Raw genomic sequence first — 20,046 nt, forward strand, 5'->3', positions numbered from 1 at the left:
CTGTCTACAAAACTCCAGAGGGCCCTCATCCAAGCAGGCTAGCTCCAGAGAAGAGTTGGTATGAAGGGACCACGATCTCGTTGATGTGAAACCTGGAAACTACCATAGGGAGGCAGTCCAACCGTATCTGAAGATCAGCCGCTCCAAGTAAACAATAAGAAAAGGTGAGTGACAAGACAATGCGCTGAAGTCAGAAACTTTACAGCTCGATGCGATGGCGAAGATAAAGACTGTCTTCCACGTAAGTCAATGAATGTCTACTGTGTCCTTACATCCAGCAACAGCACAATTTGTCTCTGAAAGAGGACAGAAAGGGCAGAAATCTGTATCTTTAAAGAGGAAAGACAGGACTTGTAACAGACTGAAGGATCTGCGCTTGAAAGCCTTAGCTATCAAGACGGATGTCTCAAGAGCCACCCGTCAAAGTGAGAGAAGTCCAGATGGAGGTATGGGCTTTGGGATAGCAGATCTGGCCTGAGAGGAAGCTGCAGTGGAGTATTGATGGAGAGAACCAGAAGATCTGCTTACCAAGCCCTGTGCAGCCAATCTGGAGCAACGAGGATCATGTTGCTGCCTTCCACCATCAATTTATGGAGAACCTGCGGAATCATTGAAATTGCAGGAAAGATGTACATGACTGAGAAGGTCCACCGAACAGCTAGGATGTCCACCAGAAGAGCTCCTGGATCTGTGAAATGTTAACCATTGATAACTCTTATGTAAGTTCGGTGGGTACCAGAACTGAGACCATCCTCCAGGGCATCTGCCCAGCGTCTGATCGCCTAGGCTACCCAAGCAGACATCAGGGCTGGACGGACAGTATCTCCACCATTAACGTAAATTGCTTTAAGAAATGTCTTTAGCTTCCTATCCATCGGATCTTTAAGGTAGGCCGTGTTAGGGATAGGAAGGGTAGTAGATTTGACCAGCCAGACAATGTGAGCATTTGCAAAAGGAGCAAACTCCCATTTGGCCCTATCCGCCTCTAGGAACAAATAAAAAGCAGCAATGCGCTTAAAGACTGACGTGCTTGTTAGGGTGAGCCCAGTTCTCCACTAGGACTTCCAAGCTGAGCAAAAGAGGGAAATTCATCAGGATTCTGCTTCCGATGTTTAAATACTGGGGCATCAGTGTCACGGCCCGGTCATGTTTCCTGTGCCGCTGGGTCACTTACCGTTCCTGCCGTGCTGTGATCCACTCTCATGGCAAGGTGCCAGCGTCTTTTGTCCATTCTGAATGCATAGGCTTCAATTTTCTCACCCTTCTAGGCCGTAATCCACATCAGAGCCTAGCCTGGAGTACTGCTGTGACATGTTCTGATCACCTGACCACGGTCCTTCCAATCCTATGCCAGACTGAGCTTCCCTGAACCACCTGATTCTGCTCAGCCTCTCACAGTTAACCCAAGAGTATAAGTTCCATCCACTGGCTCTAGCAAATGGCCAGTGCAACGTCTAACACAGTTCACATTGTAGCAGGTATTCCTGAGCTTTAGTATCTAGTTTCCAGCTAGAGCTTCTCCTGATCATCAATGCAGCAGTGCTTCCTGATTGCCCTACTGAATCCAGTATCCAAGTTGCTGTTACTTTTGTCATTACAATTCCTGAATACAGAATACATCAGAGTGTTACTTTTATCCTGCCTATCAGACTCTGCATTCCCTGTGTCATTGCAGTCCTGCTAATGCTTTGAGTACAGTAACTTTCAGAACTTACTGGTTAAAAGTTTTCAGAATTCCAGCATTTGCAAAGAGACTGAGTATTTATCTGCAGAGAGCCTAATAATTCATACATGAGGCTCACCAAGGTGCTACAGAGATCCTGAATTACTGCAGTGCTATTAACCTCTGAATTCCCTGCATAGATTCAGTATAAATTTACTACCAAGGTATCGGCATCCAGCAACACAGTCTTACCACCTGTAGTGTGTATAGCACCAGACCTGAATACTTGTTTACAAAGCAAGTGCGTTTCCCATGTAGTGCAGTCCTTCAGCCAACTGCAACATTGAACTTTATTTTGAGCTTTACCCTGTGCAAATCCTCCACTTGATTGCACAGCCGATTACAACCCGGTGTTCAACCACAGTAACACTATCACTACAGCGTCTAGGACTGTCGGTACTAGCCCTGTCTCCACTGACAAGCTCATCATCATCATCAATATATCACCATACCGCACTGGTACTTGCTCCGGCTATTAGAAGGCAGTGAAGCCGCGGCTACAAGTGCCGAGTATATGCACGCCGGAGGATACTAGAGAATTAGGGGAGTGTGTTCACACAATACTGTTTGAGATAATTACTCCAATTTGCTTTGTAAAATAACCCACACATTGCTACTATTACCTAGCTTTACTTTGAGCAGTAATGTAAGAAAATTAAGATAAAGCTAGAACAAATATACTGCTTTATTAATGTGGTGAAAACTGCAACACTGCACTAATATCAAGTAACCTTACCTTCTCACAATCAGGTATTGGAGAGACAGGCTTGGCTCAGTTTCCAATTATATGTGTGTTATATTGGGGTTACACACACGAGCCACGCATTGGTGATAAATAATGTGATTATAATCGCAGACAATTAATATAATACTATCACCAATGGTATGATATATATATAAAGTTTTGGTATTAGAGTGCTGCAATTAAATAATACGATTGTAGGCACAATTAATAAACTATGAAGAACTTGTGATTGAAGTACTCAATTACACTATATAATCTTACACATGTGGTATTTATTTCAAACCAAGGGTTAAACAAATGTTGTGCATTTAATAATAGACAATATACTAAATAATAGGCGAAGTTGAGTATTCCATTCGTTTACTGTTAAAATATTTACAGTTAGATTTACACTCACTGCAGAGTGATGAACTTTGAGACAATTGAAATATTTTCCAGAGTTATCATTATTACAATGTATCAAGAGGTAGACAAATGTTACCAATGATACATGACACAACGTATTAACACTGCTCTAGGAAACAGCTAAACCTAATGCTGGCCATACACGCTACAATTATCGGGACGATCCGCCCGATATCGTCGGATCGCCGCGATAATTGTAGTGTGGGTGGGGGCGACCGAGGGTTAAATACTGCTCGGTTGGGCATGCTGCATTGTCCAGCATGCCCGTCCGATGCGATATTTACCCGGTAACTGTCGGCCGCATCGGGCAGTGTATGCCCAGCGCGGCCGACAGACAGACATTTCCTGTGTTGCTTCCTACGGAAGGAACAGGGAAATGTCTCCTCCCCCGGGGGTGGAGCGCGGATGTCGGGCTATACACTGTGAGATTTCTCTAACAGTGTATGCCGGCGACATCTGCGGCTGGCAGCCGGCCAGATAAAATGTCTGTCGATCTTGCCGTGTATGCCCAGCATAAGCTACAAAATAGTGAGCAGAAGTATTTATCCCTTGCATAAATAAACCCAGATAATATGTCTGGATAATTACCAAATCACCCAGCGGCTTTATTAGGTAGATTTTAACTCACATTTTTTCTTACTATATACACTATATCTTTATTTTTAATACTGCGTTACAACATATCTTTGTTTTTTTTAAATAATATTAATAAAAGTTTATTTTTTATCAAAATGTAAACATCAGCATTATGACAGCCCAGCCTCCCGTCTCTTCTTTCAGTTTCACCCAAGAGTGCACCCACGAGTCTCACAGACTTTTCTTTTCTTTCTAATCAGTATATATTAAGTGAGCAGGGTAGCACCATTTCCTTAATTCCTTTCCATAAAAATAGGAAAGGATAAGCAATATTAGGAATTGGTGAATAATCACACCGAGTAATTAAAAGAATGGATGAAAATTTTTTAATACAGAATTCAAATTATTAATATCAGTGTGGATTCTTACTACACTCTTTAACCGCAAATGATGGGTTAGAACTGCGCTCTGCTGTATGGGATGTGAGATGTATTGTTTGTGTCGGGGTGCTGCACCTTCCTAAAAGCAGGAGTACCGGGTCCTGTGTAACGATAGAATGGGGTAGAGGGTGCGGAGGGTGCGCTCGCCCTATGGGTGTAATGCTGGAGTAATAGTGTGTTGTGGTCTTTTGTGTTCGATGTTGTGTGTGGAGTGATGGGGTGTAGGGAGGGAAGGGGGTCTAATGGACTGGAGGTGGTGGGTGAGGAAATGAAGACAGAGGCAGAAATGGGGGCCAAAGAGTTTATTGGAAAAAAACAGTACTAATCCTGTTCGGTCCCAGGCACCCAGGCGGGGTGAGCGATCCACTTAGGGGTGTGTGTGGGTGCAGACTGGGGAGGTGAGTGCACCCTTTTAGGGGGCTCCTTTCCGTGCAGTTCAATAGACCGGCACGTTACCCCTGCTGGACCTTTGGTCAACAGTCTTAGGATGTCTCGGGGGAAGGGGAGTGGTGGGGTGGCAGCGGGTCTGGCGGTTGTGGATGTACACCCTGGCGGTGTGCCGCGCAGGGGTATAAGTCTCGGAGTCACCTACCGGTAGGATTTGTTGGTGAAAAAGGCTTGGGCTGCTGGTAGCTGGTGTTAGAGTTTCCTTTTGCAGATGCGGTGTTGGATGGCTGCTACGGTGTTAGCGGTTGGAGGAAGCTCTGTGTGTTGTAGTGGCTTGCTGGTGCACTGTGGGGCTTGGTGCACCGCGTTGCTGGCGTTCTGTTCCCGCTGCCTGGTGGGTGCCTGCTGGTATGGATCGCTTAGGGATTGCTGCTGGACGAACAGCTGTGAGTGGAGCTGGTGTTGGTTGCTCCCAGGGGGCGGTGCGTGGTCGCCTGGGTCTAGCAGGTGGAGTGGTGATCAAGAGGGGTGCGCAGGGCTTTGCAAGGTGTGATGCCCAGCGCGGCCCTGCGGGTGGTGGGTAGAGAGGGTCCTGGAAGCATCAAGGCTCGACCGAGTTCTCTGCGGGAATGAAGAGCTCTGGTGTAAGCTGGCTGTGGTGTCAGAATGTAGGGGGTCTCCGACGCGTTTCGGCAGGGGCTCTGCCTTCTTCAAGGAGGTAAGAAGTGTGGCTATGCATGTGTGAGGTTTAAATGTGGAACTTCCGGGTTCTGTGTTTGTCGGGTGGTGGAGATGACCAATCAGGGCTAAGAGTGGGTGTGGCCCATGTATCTGATAGGTCGTGGGTGATTGTGCGAGGCTAAGCCTGTTTTGGGTGATAACATCATGTGGTTTGGGCAGCCAATGGTGTGCTGTGGGTGTGTTAGCTGGGGCTCGTGTCTGGGTGCATATGTGGTTGCTATGGGGATTGTGACCGGCTGTGAATGGTCAGCGGCGGTCATGTGGTGTCGGCAGCCAATCGTGTGCTCTGCTGGTGTGGGTGTGTATGTTGGGGCTGGTGTGCTTTAATGCATTATGCAGCTGCTATGGGGATTGAGACCGGGTGCGGTTGGTTGGAGGTGGTCACGTGGTGCTGGCAGCCAATCTTGTGCTGTGTAGGGTTTCCGTATGTTTACATGGGTTAAGGTGACAGCTGGCTCTGGTGTGCGTATTGCGGAGGAGGTATGCGGAGTGTTTTGTGCTGTGTGGAGGATTTAATGAGCGGCCAGGGGCATGTTGCGAGTAGGGTGGGGGTCAGGGGCACCGGGCTGTGTAAGGCAATTATTGTGGAGGTGGGGATGTGAAACCGCATTGTCGTGGTAGTTTAGTCCCGTGGTGCGGGCTGCCAAACATGCGCTGTGATAGGCTGGGTGTGTGTGTGGGAGTGATTATGAGGGTGATGGTTGGTGGCTCGGGTGACCACAGGGGTCCGGGGAGGTGTGGATGGGCATCTCTCTGGGGATGGTGGCTAGGTGATAGGGCAGGTGGAGATGGAATAAGACTGGTGTGTGTGGCATGTGTCAAGCTGGCAGTGCTGTAGTGGACATTCCTGTTATGTGTATAATGGTGTCTAGATGATGGCCGCGTGTGGTGGGAGGGTGGGTGTAGTGGTTAGTATCGCTAACCTGTATGATGTGTGGAATGCCAGGGTTGTGTAAGTATATATGTGGTGTGGCCAAGTGATTAAATCGACTGACACGGGGAAGTGTGTGTTAACGTGTGGCGAGGAGGCGTAAGGTTGGTGTGTTGACTAATAGGTTCTTAGTGTGTGGAATGTGTTTGGTGCAGTAGTGTGTAAATGGTCTAGAGGCAGGAATGTGTGTGGGGGCTGGGATAAAGTGTAGCATGAGGGGGGGTAGGGGGCAGGTGTGTGTTCATGTTACAGACCGGTGATGTGTCAGACAGGAGCCATAGCAACATAGAGAAGCGGGGGGCGGGGTGTGTCTTAAATGTGTGTGGCAGTGGGGTGTAATGGGTGCTTAATGTGCTGGGCGATGAGGTGAGGGGGACGGGGGTGGCTCGGATGAGGTCGTGACTAGGTGTATAAGTGTGAGGGCCGCTGTCTGTTGTGTTGGGGGGAGTCGGTTTGGGATGTGGGTGGGGGTGTTGGAATGGGTGGTGCGGTCGATATAAGGGGTAAGGGGGTGGTGGTGATCAAGGTGTCAGGGTGTGCATGTGTTAGGGCAGGGTTGGTTGGGGAAGGGGATGTCAAGGTAACGGTGATGCGGGGGGTGAATGGGGATCACTGATTCTGGGTGTCGGCATTTGAAGGTGGGTATGGCTTGATGGGGGCGGTAGGGGTAGGTGGTAGATGATTTAGTGGAGGGGGGATTGTTTTGACAATTTAAGAGGTTGAGTACGCAGGGTTGCGTGGGGATCGGTGTTGTTAATGTGTCAAGTATATGGTGGCCGTGTTAATTTGGAGATGGCTGATTTAATCTCGTTAACGATGTTTAGTCCTTTGGGTGCTAGTGTTTTGAGGGTGAAGATCCACCTGAGTTCCTCCTTGTTTAGGATCTTGGTGTGGTCCCCTCCCCTCCAGTTTTTCTTGATGTATTTAATGCCTGTGAATCTGATGCCTGTCGTGTTGCTATGGTGGTGTTCTTGGAAGTGTATCGGTATGCTGTGGTTGTCTGTTTCGTGATGTTTCTGAGGTGTTCTTGGATCCTGGTTTTGAGTGGTCTGGTGGTTCTGCCGATGTATTGTTGGTTGCAGGGGCATTGTATAAGATATATGACGTTCGTGGTGTTGCATGTTATGTGTTCCTGTATTTTGTATGTTTCTCCTGTCTGTGTTGATGTGAATGATGTGGTGGGTCTGGTGCTGCGATATTTCAAGGTGGTACAGTTGGTGCACGTGCCACAGTGGAAAAAACCTTGTGTGGGTCTAGAGTTGTCCAGGGTAGTTTGTGAATGTTGCAGGGGTGGGATGTGATTGCGTACCAGTTGGTTCTGTATGTTGGGGGCTTTCCTGTAGATGACTTTTGGTTTGCTGGGTAAGATGTCGATGAGTTGTTCGTCTTGTAGTAGTAGGTGCCAATGTTTGTTCACGATGCATTTTATGCTGGTTGCGTGTGTGTTGTATTGCGTGATAAATGGGATGTTGTTACCTATTTGTATGAGGGTGCATTCTAACTTGTCTGGTTTGTATGCTTTGTCCAAAAATTGTTTTTTGAGGGTGTTGGCTTGTTCCTTGTAGTCTGTGAGTCTTGTGCAGTTGCGTCTAATGCGTTTGAATTGTCCTGTGGGGATATTGTCAAGCCAGGTGGGGTGGTGACCACTGGTGGATAGGATGTAGCTGTTGACGTCCACTGGTTTTTGGTAGGTTCTGGTATGTATCTGTTGGTTTTCAATTAAGTCTTCCAAGTCGAGGAAGTTGACTGATGTCTGGCTGTAGTGTGTCGTGAAATGGAGGTTTCTATCGTTGTCATTGATGTACTTGATGAAGTCAAGTAATGTGTTGAGGGGGCCTTTCCAGGTGCAGAGGATGTCGTCGATGTACCTCATCCATAGGACCAAGTTCACGTCCCAGCCATTGCCGTCCATATGTGGGAGTCTTCCCAGCTACTCATGAACAGGTTCGCATAGCTGGGCGCGAACTTCGTCCCCCTCTGCTGGAAAAACTCCCCATTGAACCAGAAATAGTTATGTGAAAGGATGTAGTCAATGCCTTGTAGAATGAAGGATAATTGGTCTGGTTCCAGTGAATCGTCGTGTTTGAGGTGTTCGTTGATGCTGTCGAGTCCTTGTGTGTGATTGATTACAGTGTAGAGTGATGTAACATCGCTGGTGACCAGCCAGTGGTCATCACCCCATGTTATGTTGTCGAGGATTTTGAGTACATGGGTGGTGTCCTGGAGGTGTGATCGTTGGCGTTTGACATGTGGTTGCAGGAAATGGTCAATGTATTGTGAGAGGTTGCTTGATATGGAATTGATGCCAGATATGATTGGTCTGCCTGGTGGATTGGTGATGCTTTTGTGTATTTTCGGGAGATAGTAGAAAACTGGAATGATGGGGTTGGAGTTGTATATGAAGTTGTATTTGTGTTTGTTCAAGATACCTTTGTCTAGTCCGTTTTGGAGTATGTGTTTGAGTGTCATGTTAAAGTTATGTGTGGGATCTGTCCTGAGGGTCTCGTATGTGTTTGTGTCTTGTAGTATGCATAGGGATTCTGTGATGTAATTGGTTTTGTTCAAGAGTACTATTCCCCCTCCCTTATCAGCTGGTTTAATTATGAGGTTGGTGTCAGTTTTGAGTTCTTTGAGTGCGCTGCGTTCGCCTGCCGTGAGGTTAGGGTTGCAGTGTTTGATTCGGGTGTCAAGTTTGTTCATGTCTTCCGTTACCATGTGTTCGAAGGTGTTGATGAAATGTCCTTTAAGATGGCTGGGGAAGAATTTGGAAGGTGGTCTTAGTGTTGTGTGCTTGAATTTGTCAGGATTGGTTTCTGAGGTGGTTTTGTTGGATAGGAAGTACTTTTTTAAGGTTAGTTTGCGGACAAATCTGTTGATGTCTAGGTAGGTTTCGAATTTGTTAAGGTGGTTGTTGGGTGTGAACTTGAGGCCTTTGTTGAGGAGAATGATGTCTTTTGGTGTGAGGATGCGTGAGCTGAGGTTGAAGATGCCTTTGTTGTCGGGGGTTGGTGGGTGTTTGGGATCTGGTCGGGTGTCCGCCTCTGCATCCACGTCTCGTTGGTCTAGTTTTCTCTTTATGCTGTGTGGGTGTTTGATTAGTGATGGTGATAGGCAGGTGCGGCTGCCTGCCTCCAAATCTAAAAAATGATTGGACCATTGTTCTTCTGTGTTTGTGGGTGTACATCTTGCTGGTGGTGAGGTGGTGGTGAGGTGTGTTGATAGTGTGTGTTTTGGATTGTCCTGTGTGGTGGTGAGTGCAGAGGTGTCTCTGAGAGTGTTGTCTCAGGGAGTTTCTGGCTAGGTCTTCGTATTGTTCAGAGTCCGGTGGGTCTTCTATCTCGTGTATGCTGAAGGATGTGTCTATGTCGGAGTCTAGTTCCTGGACGTCTGTGTAGTCTATGTGTGTAGGTTGGGTGTTTGTTGGGTTGTGGTTCTTGTGGACTTTGGACATATATTGTTGGTAGGTAAGTTCCAATTTCTTGTAGATGGGTGTATCTGGGGGGTCGGTGCTGCATCCTTGTGGTCTCCCTGTTCGGGGGTTGTGTTTTGGTTGTGATTTTGTGTCTGTCTGTGTCTAGTTCCCGTGGTTTTTGATGGTGGGTTTGTGGTTGGAGTTGTTGCGGTTGGTCTTACCAAACTTGTCTCATAGAATTTTGTTTTTTTTTGTTTCTCTTTAACCACCAGAGTTAAACATTCAATCATTTATGTGTCTAAAACCTCCAACAAACTATCCCAGTGATTACCGCTCCCCTGGTCAGCCTGACCAATTACCTGTTACCACTCCCTATATATTTTCAGGCCTAGGCAAGACTCATTGCCTGAACAACTGTTCCTTCCTGAGGATCGTTCCAGGCTCAGTGTCTCCTGTGTTTCCAGAGCTTTCTCCTGTGGATACTCTCCTTGCTGAAACCCAACCATTACCCACTTGTATCATTGCTGTTTGCCTCTCAGTGCTGCGGCTTCCATGCTGCATACAGATAACCACCGGGACTGTTTACCATCGCCGCTGTATACCATCTCAGCACCACGGCTTCCACGCCGCACACAGACCACTTCCAGATCCAGTTCTGCCAGTGTACCTGCGGTGCATACCATCTGCTTTTGGCACACATCTTATCATCTACATGGATCCCACTGCATTGTACGGGCATCATCTGGACTGTGTTGCAAGTATCACTACACTCTGTGGCTATAGTGGGTTATTGCATAATCTAGGTTGACAGTTTTGGTTATCCTGTTCTATGTGCTCTTGTCTTTGGCTGACAGTCAGTGTTGGGGTTCCAGGTCTGGAGGGCATGATTGGGTCACAGTCTTTTAGCATCAAGGTGTTCAGTACTGTGTGTGCCTGAGGTTGCCCTTGCGGATTATGGTCCAGGTCTTGCGTCAGAGGTGTACTAGGGATATTGCTTCATTAGTTCTTCCCTGGTTACATAAGACTCTGATTCCTGGCTTGGTTTCCAGGTCCATACTGTCAGTACTGTACTGTTTTGAGTTCAGGTTCTTCTTGTCACTGGAGTAGTTCTCTGGCCTGATTGGTCCTTGGACCATTTGGTGAGAGGCTTCCCAGTGGCTTGGGTTCCTGTTCCAATTCTAGTATCCTTGCATTACTCCGGTCCGTGATTCCTAGTGTCTCTAGTTTGCCAGTTCCTGAATTTCTTATGAGTCGTGGTATCTTGAAACCTCAAGTCAAGAAATAGGATCTATATATCCTGCGCAAACCACTATAGCAGCCTGTGAAACAACCTGGAGCCTTCACCAAATTAACCCCTTAAACAAGTGTTCAAACAATAGAAAATGTTTCCACAATGGCGCTGGCAGTGAGTTCTATATACAGAGGTGATTCCTATACCAGTCACCCAGCAACAGGTAAAAATAATAAGTCTTACTCTTCAGAGTAAAAAATTGAAGTTTTACTCTTCTCTTTATATGTACCCAAATGATCCTCCTTGTTTTGCTAAAAGCTTTTGTTCATGTTGAAATTCTTGAAAAGTGAACACAGAGAATAGCAAACAATAGTGAAATATTTCTCCTAAATGTATTTTAATTGATAGATTAAAACACACTCACAAAGTTAAAAATATAACGGCATATATCCACTACACTTTTGGATCCTCCTGAAACACCCTTGCTTCTAGGATAATCCAGCCATGGTTCTAATCCATTGTACTCATAAATAAAAAAACATATAAACATATCCACCACACTTGTGGGATCCTCTAGGTGAAAAACTTGCTTCTGGGATAATTGCTGGAAAGGTGTGTTGAATTAAAAAATATTTAAATACACTACAAAATAACATATATCCCAGACTTCAACATTAACTGGCATATTCTCATAGATTTTAATGCAATAGGTAATTATAGGTTAACCAGTTAAACTCCAAGGATCTGTAAATCATGTTTGCTGGCCCAGGTTGGATTTTTCTGCTCAAACAACCATGGTGTCATAAAATGTGGAATTTCTATTCATTGATAATCCTCCTTTGGTTGGTTGTGTTTGATGTGTAAATAAGCTTGTCATGCCTGGGGTCTACCAAACTATATGGCCTCTTATCATGGCTCCTCTTTTGATCCATACTGGACAATGGACATGTCAGTTTATAGGTACAATACTTTGATCCTGATTATAACTGTATGCATTCTCTCACCCACCTTTGCATATTAAATTCACAAATGACTTCATCAAAGTGAACCTCTTGTAAACAACAAATGGATCTATTGTCTAAACTTCCAGGTAGGTCAAAGGAAATATAGTTCTTAATAACATATAGTAACTATTCTGCCTTAAGTTCCTCATCTCAATGTTTAACCTAAACAAGGACACCTGATTCTGCAAAGATGCACAATGACTAAACCTTACAACTAAAGCGTAGTATGGGGAAGAAGAAGAAAACTCTCTTGTTTAAAGCATATATCTAAATACCTGTCACTAAATATTTAACTTATACAGTATATTAAAACCTATCTAATCTATTTCTCAATTTAATATATCTATCTATATCTATCTATCTATCTATCTATCTATCTATCTATATATATATATATATATATATAGTATATCTAAAATAACAATGATGTTTTAATTCTGGCAATGTCTCTCATCTTCATATTCCTAAAATATATTTAATTTTACAATTAATTACCAGCTAGCTGCAGTAACAGTTCCCCCTTGTGGCCATGAGAGATTAATTTGATTGGCCACACATTAATCTAACGTAATTGTTCCCAATGCATTTTGAGGCATTTCTTCAAACCAAACTTTCCTTTCATAATCATTATCTTACTATAACCATTGTACCACTGTAATGGTTGCATATTTCCTCTAAGATGACACCAAAAATACAAATATATATTGAAGAGAAGAGAAACAGCTTTACATATAGTCCCGGGATGGAACCACATATTAACATCGTGTTTGGGGTCATAATGTACAGAATTGTGTTAGCATAATTCCGGTGGTTGCAAATAGATTGTCGCACATTGCAGCAAGCAGATATTAGCAATGCCGGATTTATGTTTAATATCGCATACAACAATGATTGATTTGAACTAGCTTTTCGGAGGGAACCCGGAGGTGAACTCCTGTAACAGCATCCTGAGCCTAGGCATCGCCCACTATTTGAACCAACCAATGACCCCTAGTGAACTGGAAACATCCTGCCCCTGGACCAATCGAAGAAGACACAGCCTGTTATTATACACACCCATAATTTAACTGTATAAATTAGCCTCCCCTGATCCAGAGAGCAGTAGCTGTATTCTACCAGTCATCTGGTGACGACTGTACTCTGGATCCAGAGAGCGCATGCGAACGTATGTATACTGGTTTGTAACTCTGACCTCTTTCTTGAACTGTATTGTACCACTGTATAACTTGTAATAATGTTATATATACTTTCAATACAATATTTACTTTTGTGTGTTGGACCACAGAAACTGGTGTGTGTGTGTGTTCACTTGCTTTCACATAAGGTTATGATACTGTGATATATATATTGCACTGTAATTCATATTGTATATTTGATATAAACATAGCGACTATTATGCATACTAGTGATGTTACAATAAGGGAAGGTGTTGCGTGCACTGTGCATAACACATTTTCATATTGCCATACGCAAAGTGCATCCACGTGGCGTCAACAGTCGTGGTGAGATTTAAAGTAGGATTCCACAGGTAATAAATCCTCTAGCTGCAAAATGGGTGACAGCTCCCTTTTATAGCCTTTCCGGGTATTTCACAGCAAAGTCCTTCTGCAGTTTTTTCCGACCTCAGCGTCACCTGCCTAATGCATTTCGGACTTTCCGTCCTTCATCAGAGCCTCCCCATTTTCTGCACTCCTCAGGCCTGTGCCAGATCGTACAGAATACCAGAACCGTGACAGTGAATCTCCCTGAGCAGGAAGAACACTGACGTCCTGGGCCACACCTGTAGTGAGATGAGCAGGATGGGGAGGACTGGTGGTTACAAGCTAATTTTCTAGCGCTAACATTACCTCTCAAAGTGCGGAAGCCCATGCCAGTGCTTGATTGAAAGCTGTGGCCAAAGGGACCTCCCACTGCGTAGCAGTGAAATATCAGACCCAAAGACCATTGTGGTCCAGAACCTGAGGAGAAAGTACAGTACCTACAGTTGTGCAACACAGGAGTGCACCCCTTGGAAGACATATTAATGTAATTCCAATAATGTTCCCATACAGAAAAGTTTACTATAAATACAGTGGTGTGTAGTAAGGGGCAGAGCACTGAAAGTTAAGAGTGCCATAAATAAATAAGTGTGCAATAAATTTATGTCAATGTGATTGCCAGCAAATAAACTGGTTTTCACAAGGAGATTTGTTAATTAATTTACTGCAGTCCCTACAGAGATGTAAAGGAACAGGCAACAAAATAGATCTAAACACTAGAGCAGAGGTTCCCAAATGCTGTCCTCAAGGCACCAACAGTTCAGGTTTTAGAGATATCCATGGTTGAGCACAGGTGGTTAAATCAAATTGACTGAGGTACTAATTAAGTCACCTGTGGTCAAGCATGAATAGCTCTAAAACTTGAATTGTTGGGGTACCTTGAGGGCCGTGTTTGGGAACCTTTGCACTAGAGACAGTCTATAGACAAATCTAAACACTTAGAGGATATAGAAATTGTAGAGAACAAAGTACAATACACATTTATACCTGCACACAGAGACATTCAATGCATAAAGGCAGTAATACAATGGGCAATTGCTGCATGACAACCAAGCCCCAACAAGGGGGGAAGGAGCTAAAGTATAACCTGACTGGCTGGAGTGAGGTATACAGAGAGGCAGAAGCCCTGGTATCTCTCTCCGTGTAGCTGAAGGCAGACAATGTGTTAAAATGGCCGCCTAGCATTGTAGAGAGGGAGGAGAGAGTGGAGAAAATTGCCTAGTGGTGGGTAACCTGCATGAGGGGATGCATCAAGGGATCGGGCAGGGCCAAAAGAGAAGGCTATCCTCTCCCATCTGGCTTAACCCCCAGGGACATGGCCACCACTGATAGTGCCCCATTGCCAAAAGCTGCCCTGGTGGTCTAATAAGGGTGCAGAGATAACCAGTGGCCTCCCTCCTCAAGCAGGGAGCCGCCTTAACTGTCCCCAATACGACTGGCTGCAGGTCTCCCTCTGTGTGCTGGAGCTGGCCGGGGTCACAGACCTAGTCACCAGTGCTCCAGCCGCAGGTGCTGGGAATCATTGGAGCGGCATTGAGGGCATCTCAATTGAAAGAAAGTAAAATGGGACTGCTTAGTAGCAGCCCCAGAAAAATGTGCCCATTCCTTGGACACCAAACGAAAAACTGGGCAGCTGGGTGAATAGGGGAGAGGGAAGCTGGGATGTTGGGGAAAGAGAGTTAGCCGTTTGGTGCCAAGCTCCAGCTCACCACCTATACCCAGTATCCCCAACTGATGATAAAGAAATATGTTTTCCCTTACCAGTAAGGGGTCACAGATAGTGCGTTATGCTTTATCCCTAAGAGACATAGAGCTAGATAAAAAAATTCTCTTAACAGGTCCTGCCTCCATTTAGTTCCCAGTGTTCTGCACAAGACTTAGTTTTCTGAAATGTAATAATCACAAATGTAAAACTGGCTTGTTGCCCATACTTCCCCTGCACACATTTGAACTTTATGATAAGGCAAAGATTGTCAGGTTCCTAAAAATTCTATATGACACCTGATATGTATACACCATGTCTTCACAAATAATGTAGCTCTATATAGGGATGCATAAGTAATGACCGGTGCTTAGGAGCAGATTAAAGTTGTTTGTGAAGCTAAAGCGGATTAACTGTGCACGTGACCCCCTCAGAGATCAGAAACTGTCTGGTGGGGGGCCAGGGAAAGGCATCCTGTCCTGAATGTAGACTGACGGGAGGAACGAAATGGGAGCCACAAGCAGTCACACTAAGGTAGGAGGAGAAAAATGCCTATAATTATGAAACTTTCGTTAAAATGCCTTCACAATTGTAGTTAAAATAAAAGGGCATTCCCCTGGTGGGAGTAATGTTCCAGAGAATGTGTCTATCTGACTTCTAACAAAGATAAGGCTCTAACAAATCACCTTAAAACAAAAAAATCTCATCGTATATAAATGTAATTTTTTTCTATAGACGCTGTAGCTGGTTGATTGTGTAGGGGGACACTGAACCCGTGTATTGTGGTGTTTGAGCTGGTTTTCATTTATTTAAAAATGCACAACTGAATATTGCTGCTGCTTCTGAAATTTGGCTTCTTGCTTTGCAGGGTTGTACCTCTTTGTCGCCCAATCCGTGGATCCCTCCTTGGAAAGGGATATTAAATGGTGACACCCTGGCTGCATCCCGGCTGGGCCAGCTGTTGGTTACAGGCCAGACAATAAAAGATAAGTTCAGGGCAACCGGTCAGGCTGGCGTTCCAGAGGAGAAGGCAACAGAGCGCCCTCTCCCTCATTACATGAATTTATTTCTACCGGAGTTCCCTATTTGGACACCTGCTGCCCAGCCAGAATTAAAGGTCTTCTAGCTTTAATTGTGTAGCTAATGTCCAGCACTGAGGGACTCATGGGCAAATATGATAATGGCCATATGATAATTTACAACTAAACCCATTACTTAACCACTCACAAAGGGGATGTAGTCTGCATCCCAGCGGTCAGGATGCTGGCAGTCATAATCCCGGCGTCGGAATTCCAACAGCAGTCTGGATCCCGGCTCCAGAATCCTGATCTCTGGTATCCCAACGGTAAGTATTAGGGTTAGGCTGCTGGATGGTTAGGCTGTGGGAGGTGAGGGTAGGGGCACTGGCGTCACTAGGGATGCGGAGGGTGCGGCCCGCACTGGGTAACACCATCCAAGGGGGTGACACCAAAATAGCAGAGCTGTTCTGCTATTTTGGTGTCACCCGGTCGGATGGTGTCACAGTGAAGCCAGGACATGGAAAGAGGCAGGGGAGAGATTGTGGGCTGCCATAGCAGCTGCAGGAGCGCTGGGGAAGCACGCTGTGTGCCGAAAACGGGAGGCGGTAACGCCTTCATGAGCGGCACACATAAGGGGGCGTGGCTTCATGGGTTGCAGTCATGCCCCCTTTCAGCAAAGCCACACACCCTTTCGGGAGCGCACGCCTATGGCGCGCAAGACAACTCGATCCAGCCGCACCGGGTGTTACCGAGGTAAGTGACACCTCTGGGTAGGGGTTATGCTGCGGGAAAGGTGGTTTAGGGTTAGGGGGAGGATTAGGGTAAGGGTTAGTATACTTACCAAATTCTGTTCATCAGCATTCTGACCCCTGGGTTCCTGTACCCAACTCTCACAAAGGTAGACTCCAGAATAACCTGAGAAATTCCTTTACTATTATAAGTTAACTTAAGGTGTGTTTAAGACAGTAGATGTTAAAAATACAGAACATTACCCTAGTCTCAGTAATACATTAGTACATTTAAACAAAGAAAGTGGGTACCTATCTGCAATAACGTCAACAGGTATTGTAATTAAGCATTACAAACTATAAAATCACATCTGACAATAAAGCAGACAGGAGCTAGGGCTGCAGGTGAAAACAAGTAGGGATATATGTTGCCCATCAGTGCTTTACAGTATACTATTCATTCAGGCCTACCTGATATCCTAAACATTGGATATAATATTCATATATACATTCATGTGTATAGTTTTCTTCTAGCTATATACAGTAAGCACAAATTCTGATTGGTCACTTCACGTCAAGTGACCCATTGCAAATGACCATACCATTGTCATTTCCATTTAGTCTCTGCACACATGTACTACTATCAGGGATGCTCTCAATACTAAATGTAACATTTTTGTTTCACATAGTTTTCTGATATAAGGGTTTGCAGATGTTACGAATTCTCACATTTAGACATTTTTATATATAATTTATATATTTTTTTTAATTCCATGATTGAGATATTTCAATAAAATAAAAACTAATAATATTTTATATACCATATGACTAAATTGAAGGAAATTAACATTTCAAAGTCACAGACTCAAAAAAATTGAAAAACTAATAATTGAAAATGTTTTTATTCCTCGAGGTTTTGAGTTTATCCATACATTTTGTATTTGTAGCCATTTTTGTTGAATTCAAAAATGTTCATCTGTGTCTATAATGTACTTAATGAATTTTGTCCTAGCAAGTTAATGGTACACACATATTGTTTGTCTGTGTACTAGTCATTAATGTTAAATTAATAAGTGGAGTAAAGTTAAGAGAGAAAGTATTGGATAACAGATAAAGAGTTATTTTGAAGTATGCCTGGCAAAAAGTGATGTTTTCACCTGCAACTCTTGATAGAACAAAAGTCCAGGTACTGATTAGTTTCAGGGACAGCTGGAGAACAAATTGGAAAAGGAGAGAGGTTTATATGCAAACAGTGAGTGTCCGTTGATGGGTGCAGTTTGAAATGAGATAATCCCAACAAACCACGTGTTTCTGACCACGCCCCCTTAAAAATATAATTAAAAACACTATTTGCAACGCCAAGAAAGGGGAGCGATGTGAACCCCTCAGCCCGACGCAATCCATGGGGGCATAAACAGTGTAATCGCTCCCTCCCCTCCACCCACACAGGCAGAGGAGAGGAGACTACTGCTTCTCTGCCGCAGCAGCCTCCCTGGTCTCCCACTGAAGCCCAGCACACAACAGCATGTGCTGGGCTGCTAAAAGGGAGGGTCCGGGTAATTAGTACCTGCTCCCTTACTTACACTATGATCATATATGCGCTGTCATAAAATTGGAGCCATTTAAATTCTGTCATTATGTTTGTGTTTGTGTGCACACTAGACCTAATGTGCACAGCACGTGCATGCAGCCAAGATGCCATTAACCACTTGCCTGGCGTGGTTGCATGCAGACTGGGCTTTAACTGACATGATCGCATCTGATGCAATCAGTAAGAAATGCCCACTAGGTGGCTGCCGGAAGCTTTCAAGTGGGCATTTCTTACAAGTTGCATCAGATGCGACCATGTCAGTCCAACAGCCACCTGCTGGTCCCCCTGCACCCTTGGTTGCCCCTCCATTGTGTCCCGATCACTGCTGACCACAGTGATCTTGTACACGGCGGCAAACCCTCCTGGCACAGCTGTAGAGCAGCCATGAATTCAAAAGATGTAGCAGCAGTGGCAGCAGCTACTGTGTCCCAATCACTGTTGCCAGCAGTGATCAAGAAGCCGGCATCACCCTCTGGAGTAGATGTATTATAGCGGCACTTAACGTGATGCTATATCGCTTCCTACTTCGCCTCTTTACCGAGGTGAAGCAGGAAGCACTACCGATGAGTTGTATGAACATCTCATCGGCCGGAGAGGGGGAGCGATAACTCCCCCCTCCGGCGCTACCTGCTACAGACCACAACGCATCAGCCTAGTGCTGATGCGCTGTGTGTCAGTCCCGGCCGGCTCCACTGACCATGCTCGGGATCTCGCAAGTATCACGAGATCCCCGCGCGCAGCCTGGAGCCGGCAGCCGCCACAGCAGGGACAGCGCTGTTCCTGCTGTGGGGATAGGGCAGTGCCAGGCTGTAGCTGTCGATAGCGACAGCTACAGCGGGCCGAACAGTCAGGCGATCTGACCATTCATACATGGCCCAGGCTATCGGCGCAGCGTCGATAATGACAGGGGCGCATAGCCTGTCTGGTGCGGCTGCAGGGCAGCCGTGATCTACATGGAAGCAGCAGTGTGGCTCTTGGAAGTGCAGCCGGCAGTACCCCTACCTCCTTCTTCTGCCTGCAGCTGTGTTCTGATCACTGTGGCCAGCAGTGATCGGGAAGCCAGCATCACCCCCTTTCAATGGAAGTGGCAGCAGTGACTTCCATAAAGCAGCAGACGCGGCTGCTGCTGTGCCCAGACGGCTGCACTCCTACCTCCTAGTTCTAACTTGCGTGCAGCTGAGTCTGCACTAGAAGCCAAAGCTCCACATCTGCCCCCCATGTGGCCGATCACTGCTGGCCAAAGTGATCGGGCAGTGTGTATTTATGTCCTGTGTACAGCCATGGCCAAAAGTTTTGACAATGATACAAGTATTGGTTTTCACAAAGTTTGCTGTGTCAGTGTTTTTAGACCTTTTTGTCAGATGTTACTATGGTATACTGAAGTAAAATTACAAGGATTTCATAAGTGTCAAAGACTTTTGTTGACAATTACATTGTTTATGCAGAAAGTCAATATTTGCAGTGTTGACCCTTCTTTTTCAAGACTTCTGCAATTCTCCCTGGCATGCTGTCAATCAACTTCTGGGCCACATACTGACTGATGGCCGCCCATTCTTGCCTAATCAATGCTTGGAGTTTGTCAGAATTTGTGGGTTTTTGTTTCTCCACCCACCTCTTGATGACTGACCACAAGTTCTCAATGGGATTAAGGTCTGGGGAGTTTCCTGACCATGGACCCAAAATTTTGATGTTTTGTTCCCCAAGCCACTTAGTTATCACTTTTGCCCTATGGCAAGGTGCTCCATCATGCTGGAAAAGGTATTGTTCATCACCAAACTGTTCTTGGATGGTTGGAAGAAGTTGCTCTTGGAGGATATTTTGGTACCATTCTTTATTCATGGCTGTGTTCTTAGGCAATATTGTGAGTGAGCCC

The 20,046-nt window shown here is 45.4% G+C and overlaps 1 protein-coding gene across 1 annotated transcript in view; it reads left to right on the top strand.

Annotated features, from left to right (window-relative positions):
* RSKR (ribosomal protein S6 kinase related) overlaps positions 1 to 20,046 on the top strand; it is a 68,448-nt gene that overhangs the window by 15,816 nt on the left and 32,586 nt on the right. Inside the window, exons 5-7 of the mRNA XM_088458997.1 lie at positions 279 to 446; positions 9,527 to 9,570; positions 15,704 to 15,952. Coding sequence (XP_088315123.1) covers positions 279 to 446; positions 9,527 to 9,570; positions 15,704 to 15,952 — 461 coding nt within the window. The remainder of the gene's footprint in view (positions 1 to 278; positions 447 to 9,526; positions 9,571 to 15,703; positions 15,953 to 20,046) is intronic.

The sequence above is a fragment of the Taudactylus pleione genome, unplaced genomic scaffold, assembly GCF_031769625.1.
Source record: "Taudactylus pleione unplaced genomic scaffold, aTauple2 ptg000886l, whole genome shotgun sequence".
In the NCBI taxonomy this organism is placed as follows: domain Eukaryota; kingdom Metazoa; phylum Chordata; class Amphibia; order Anura; family Myobatrachidae; genus Taudactylus; species Taudactylus pleione.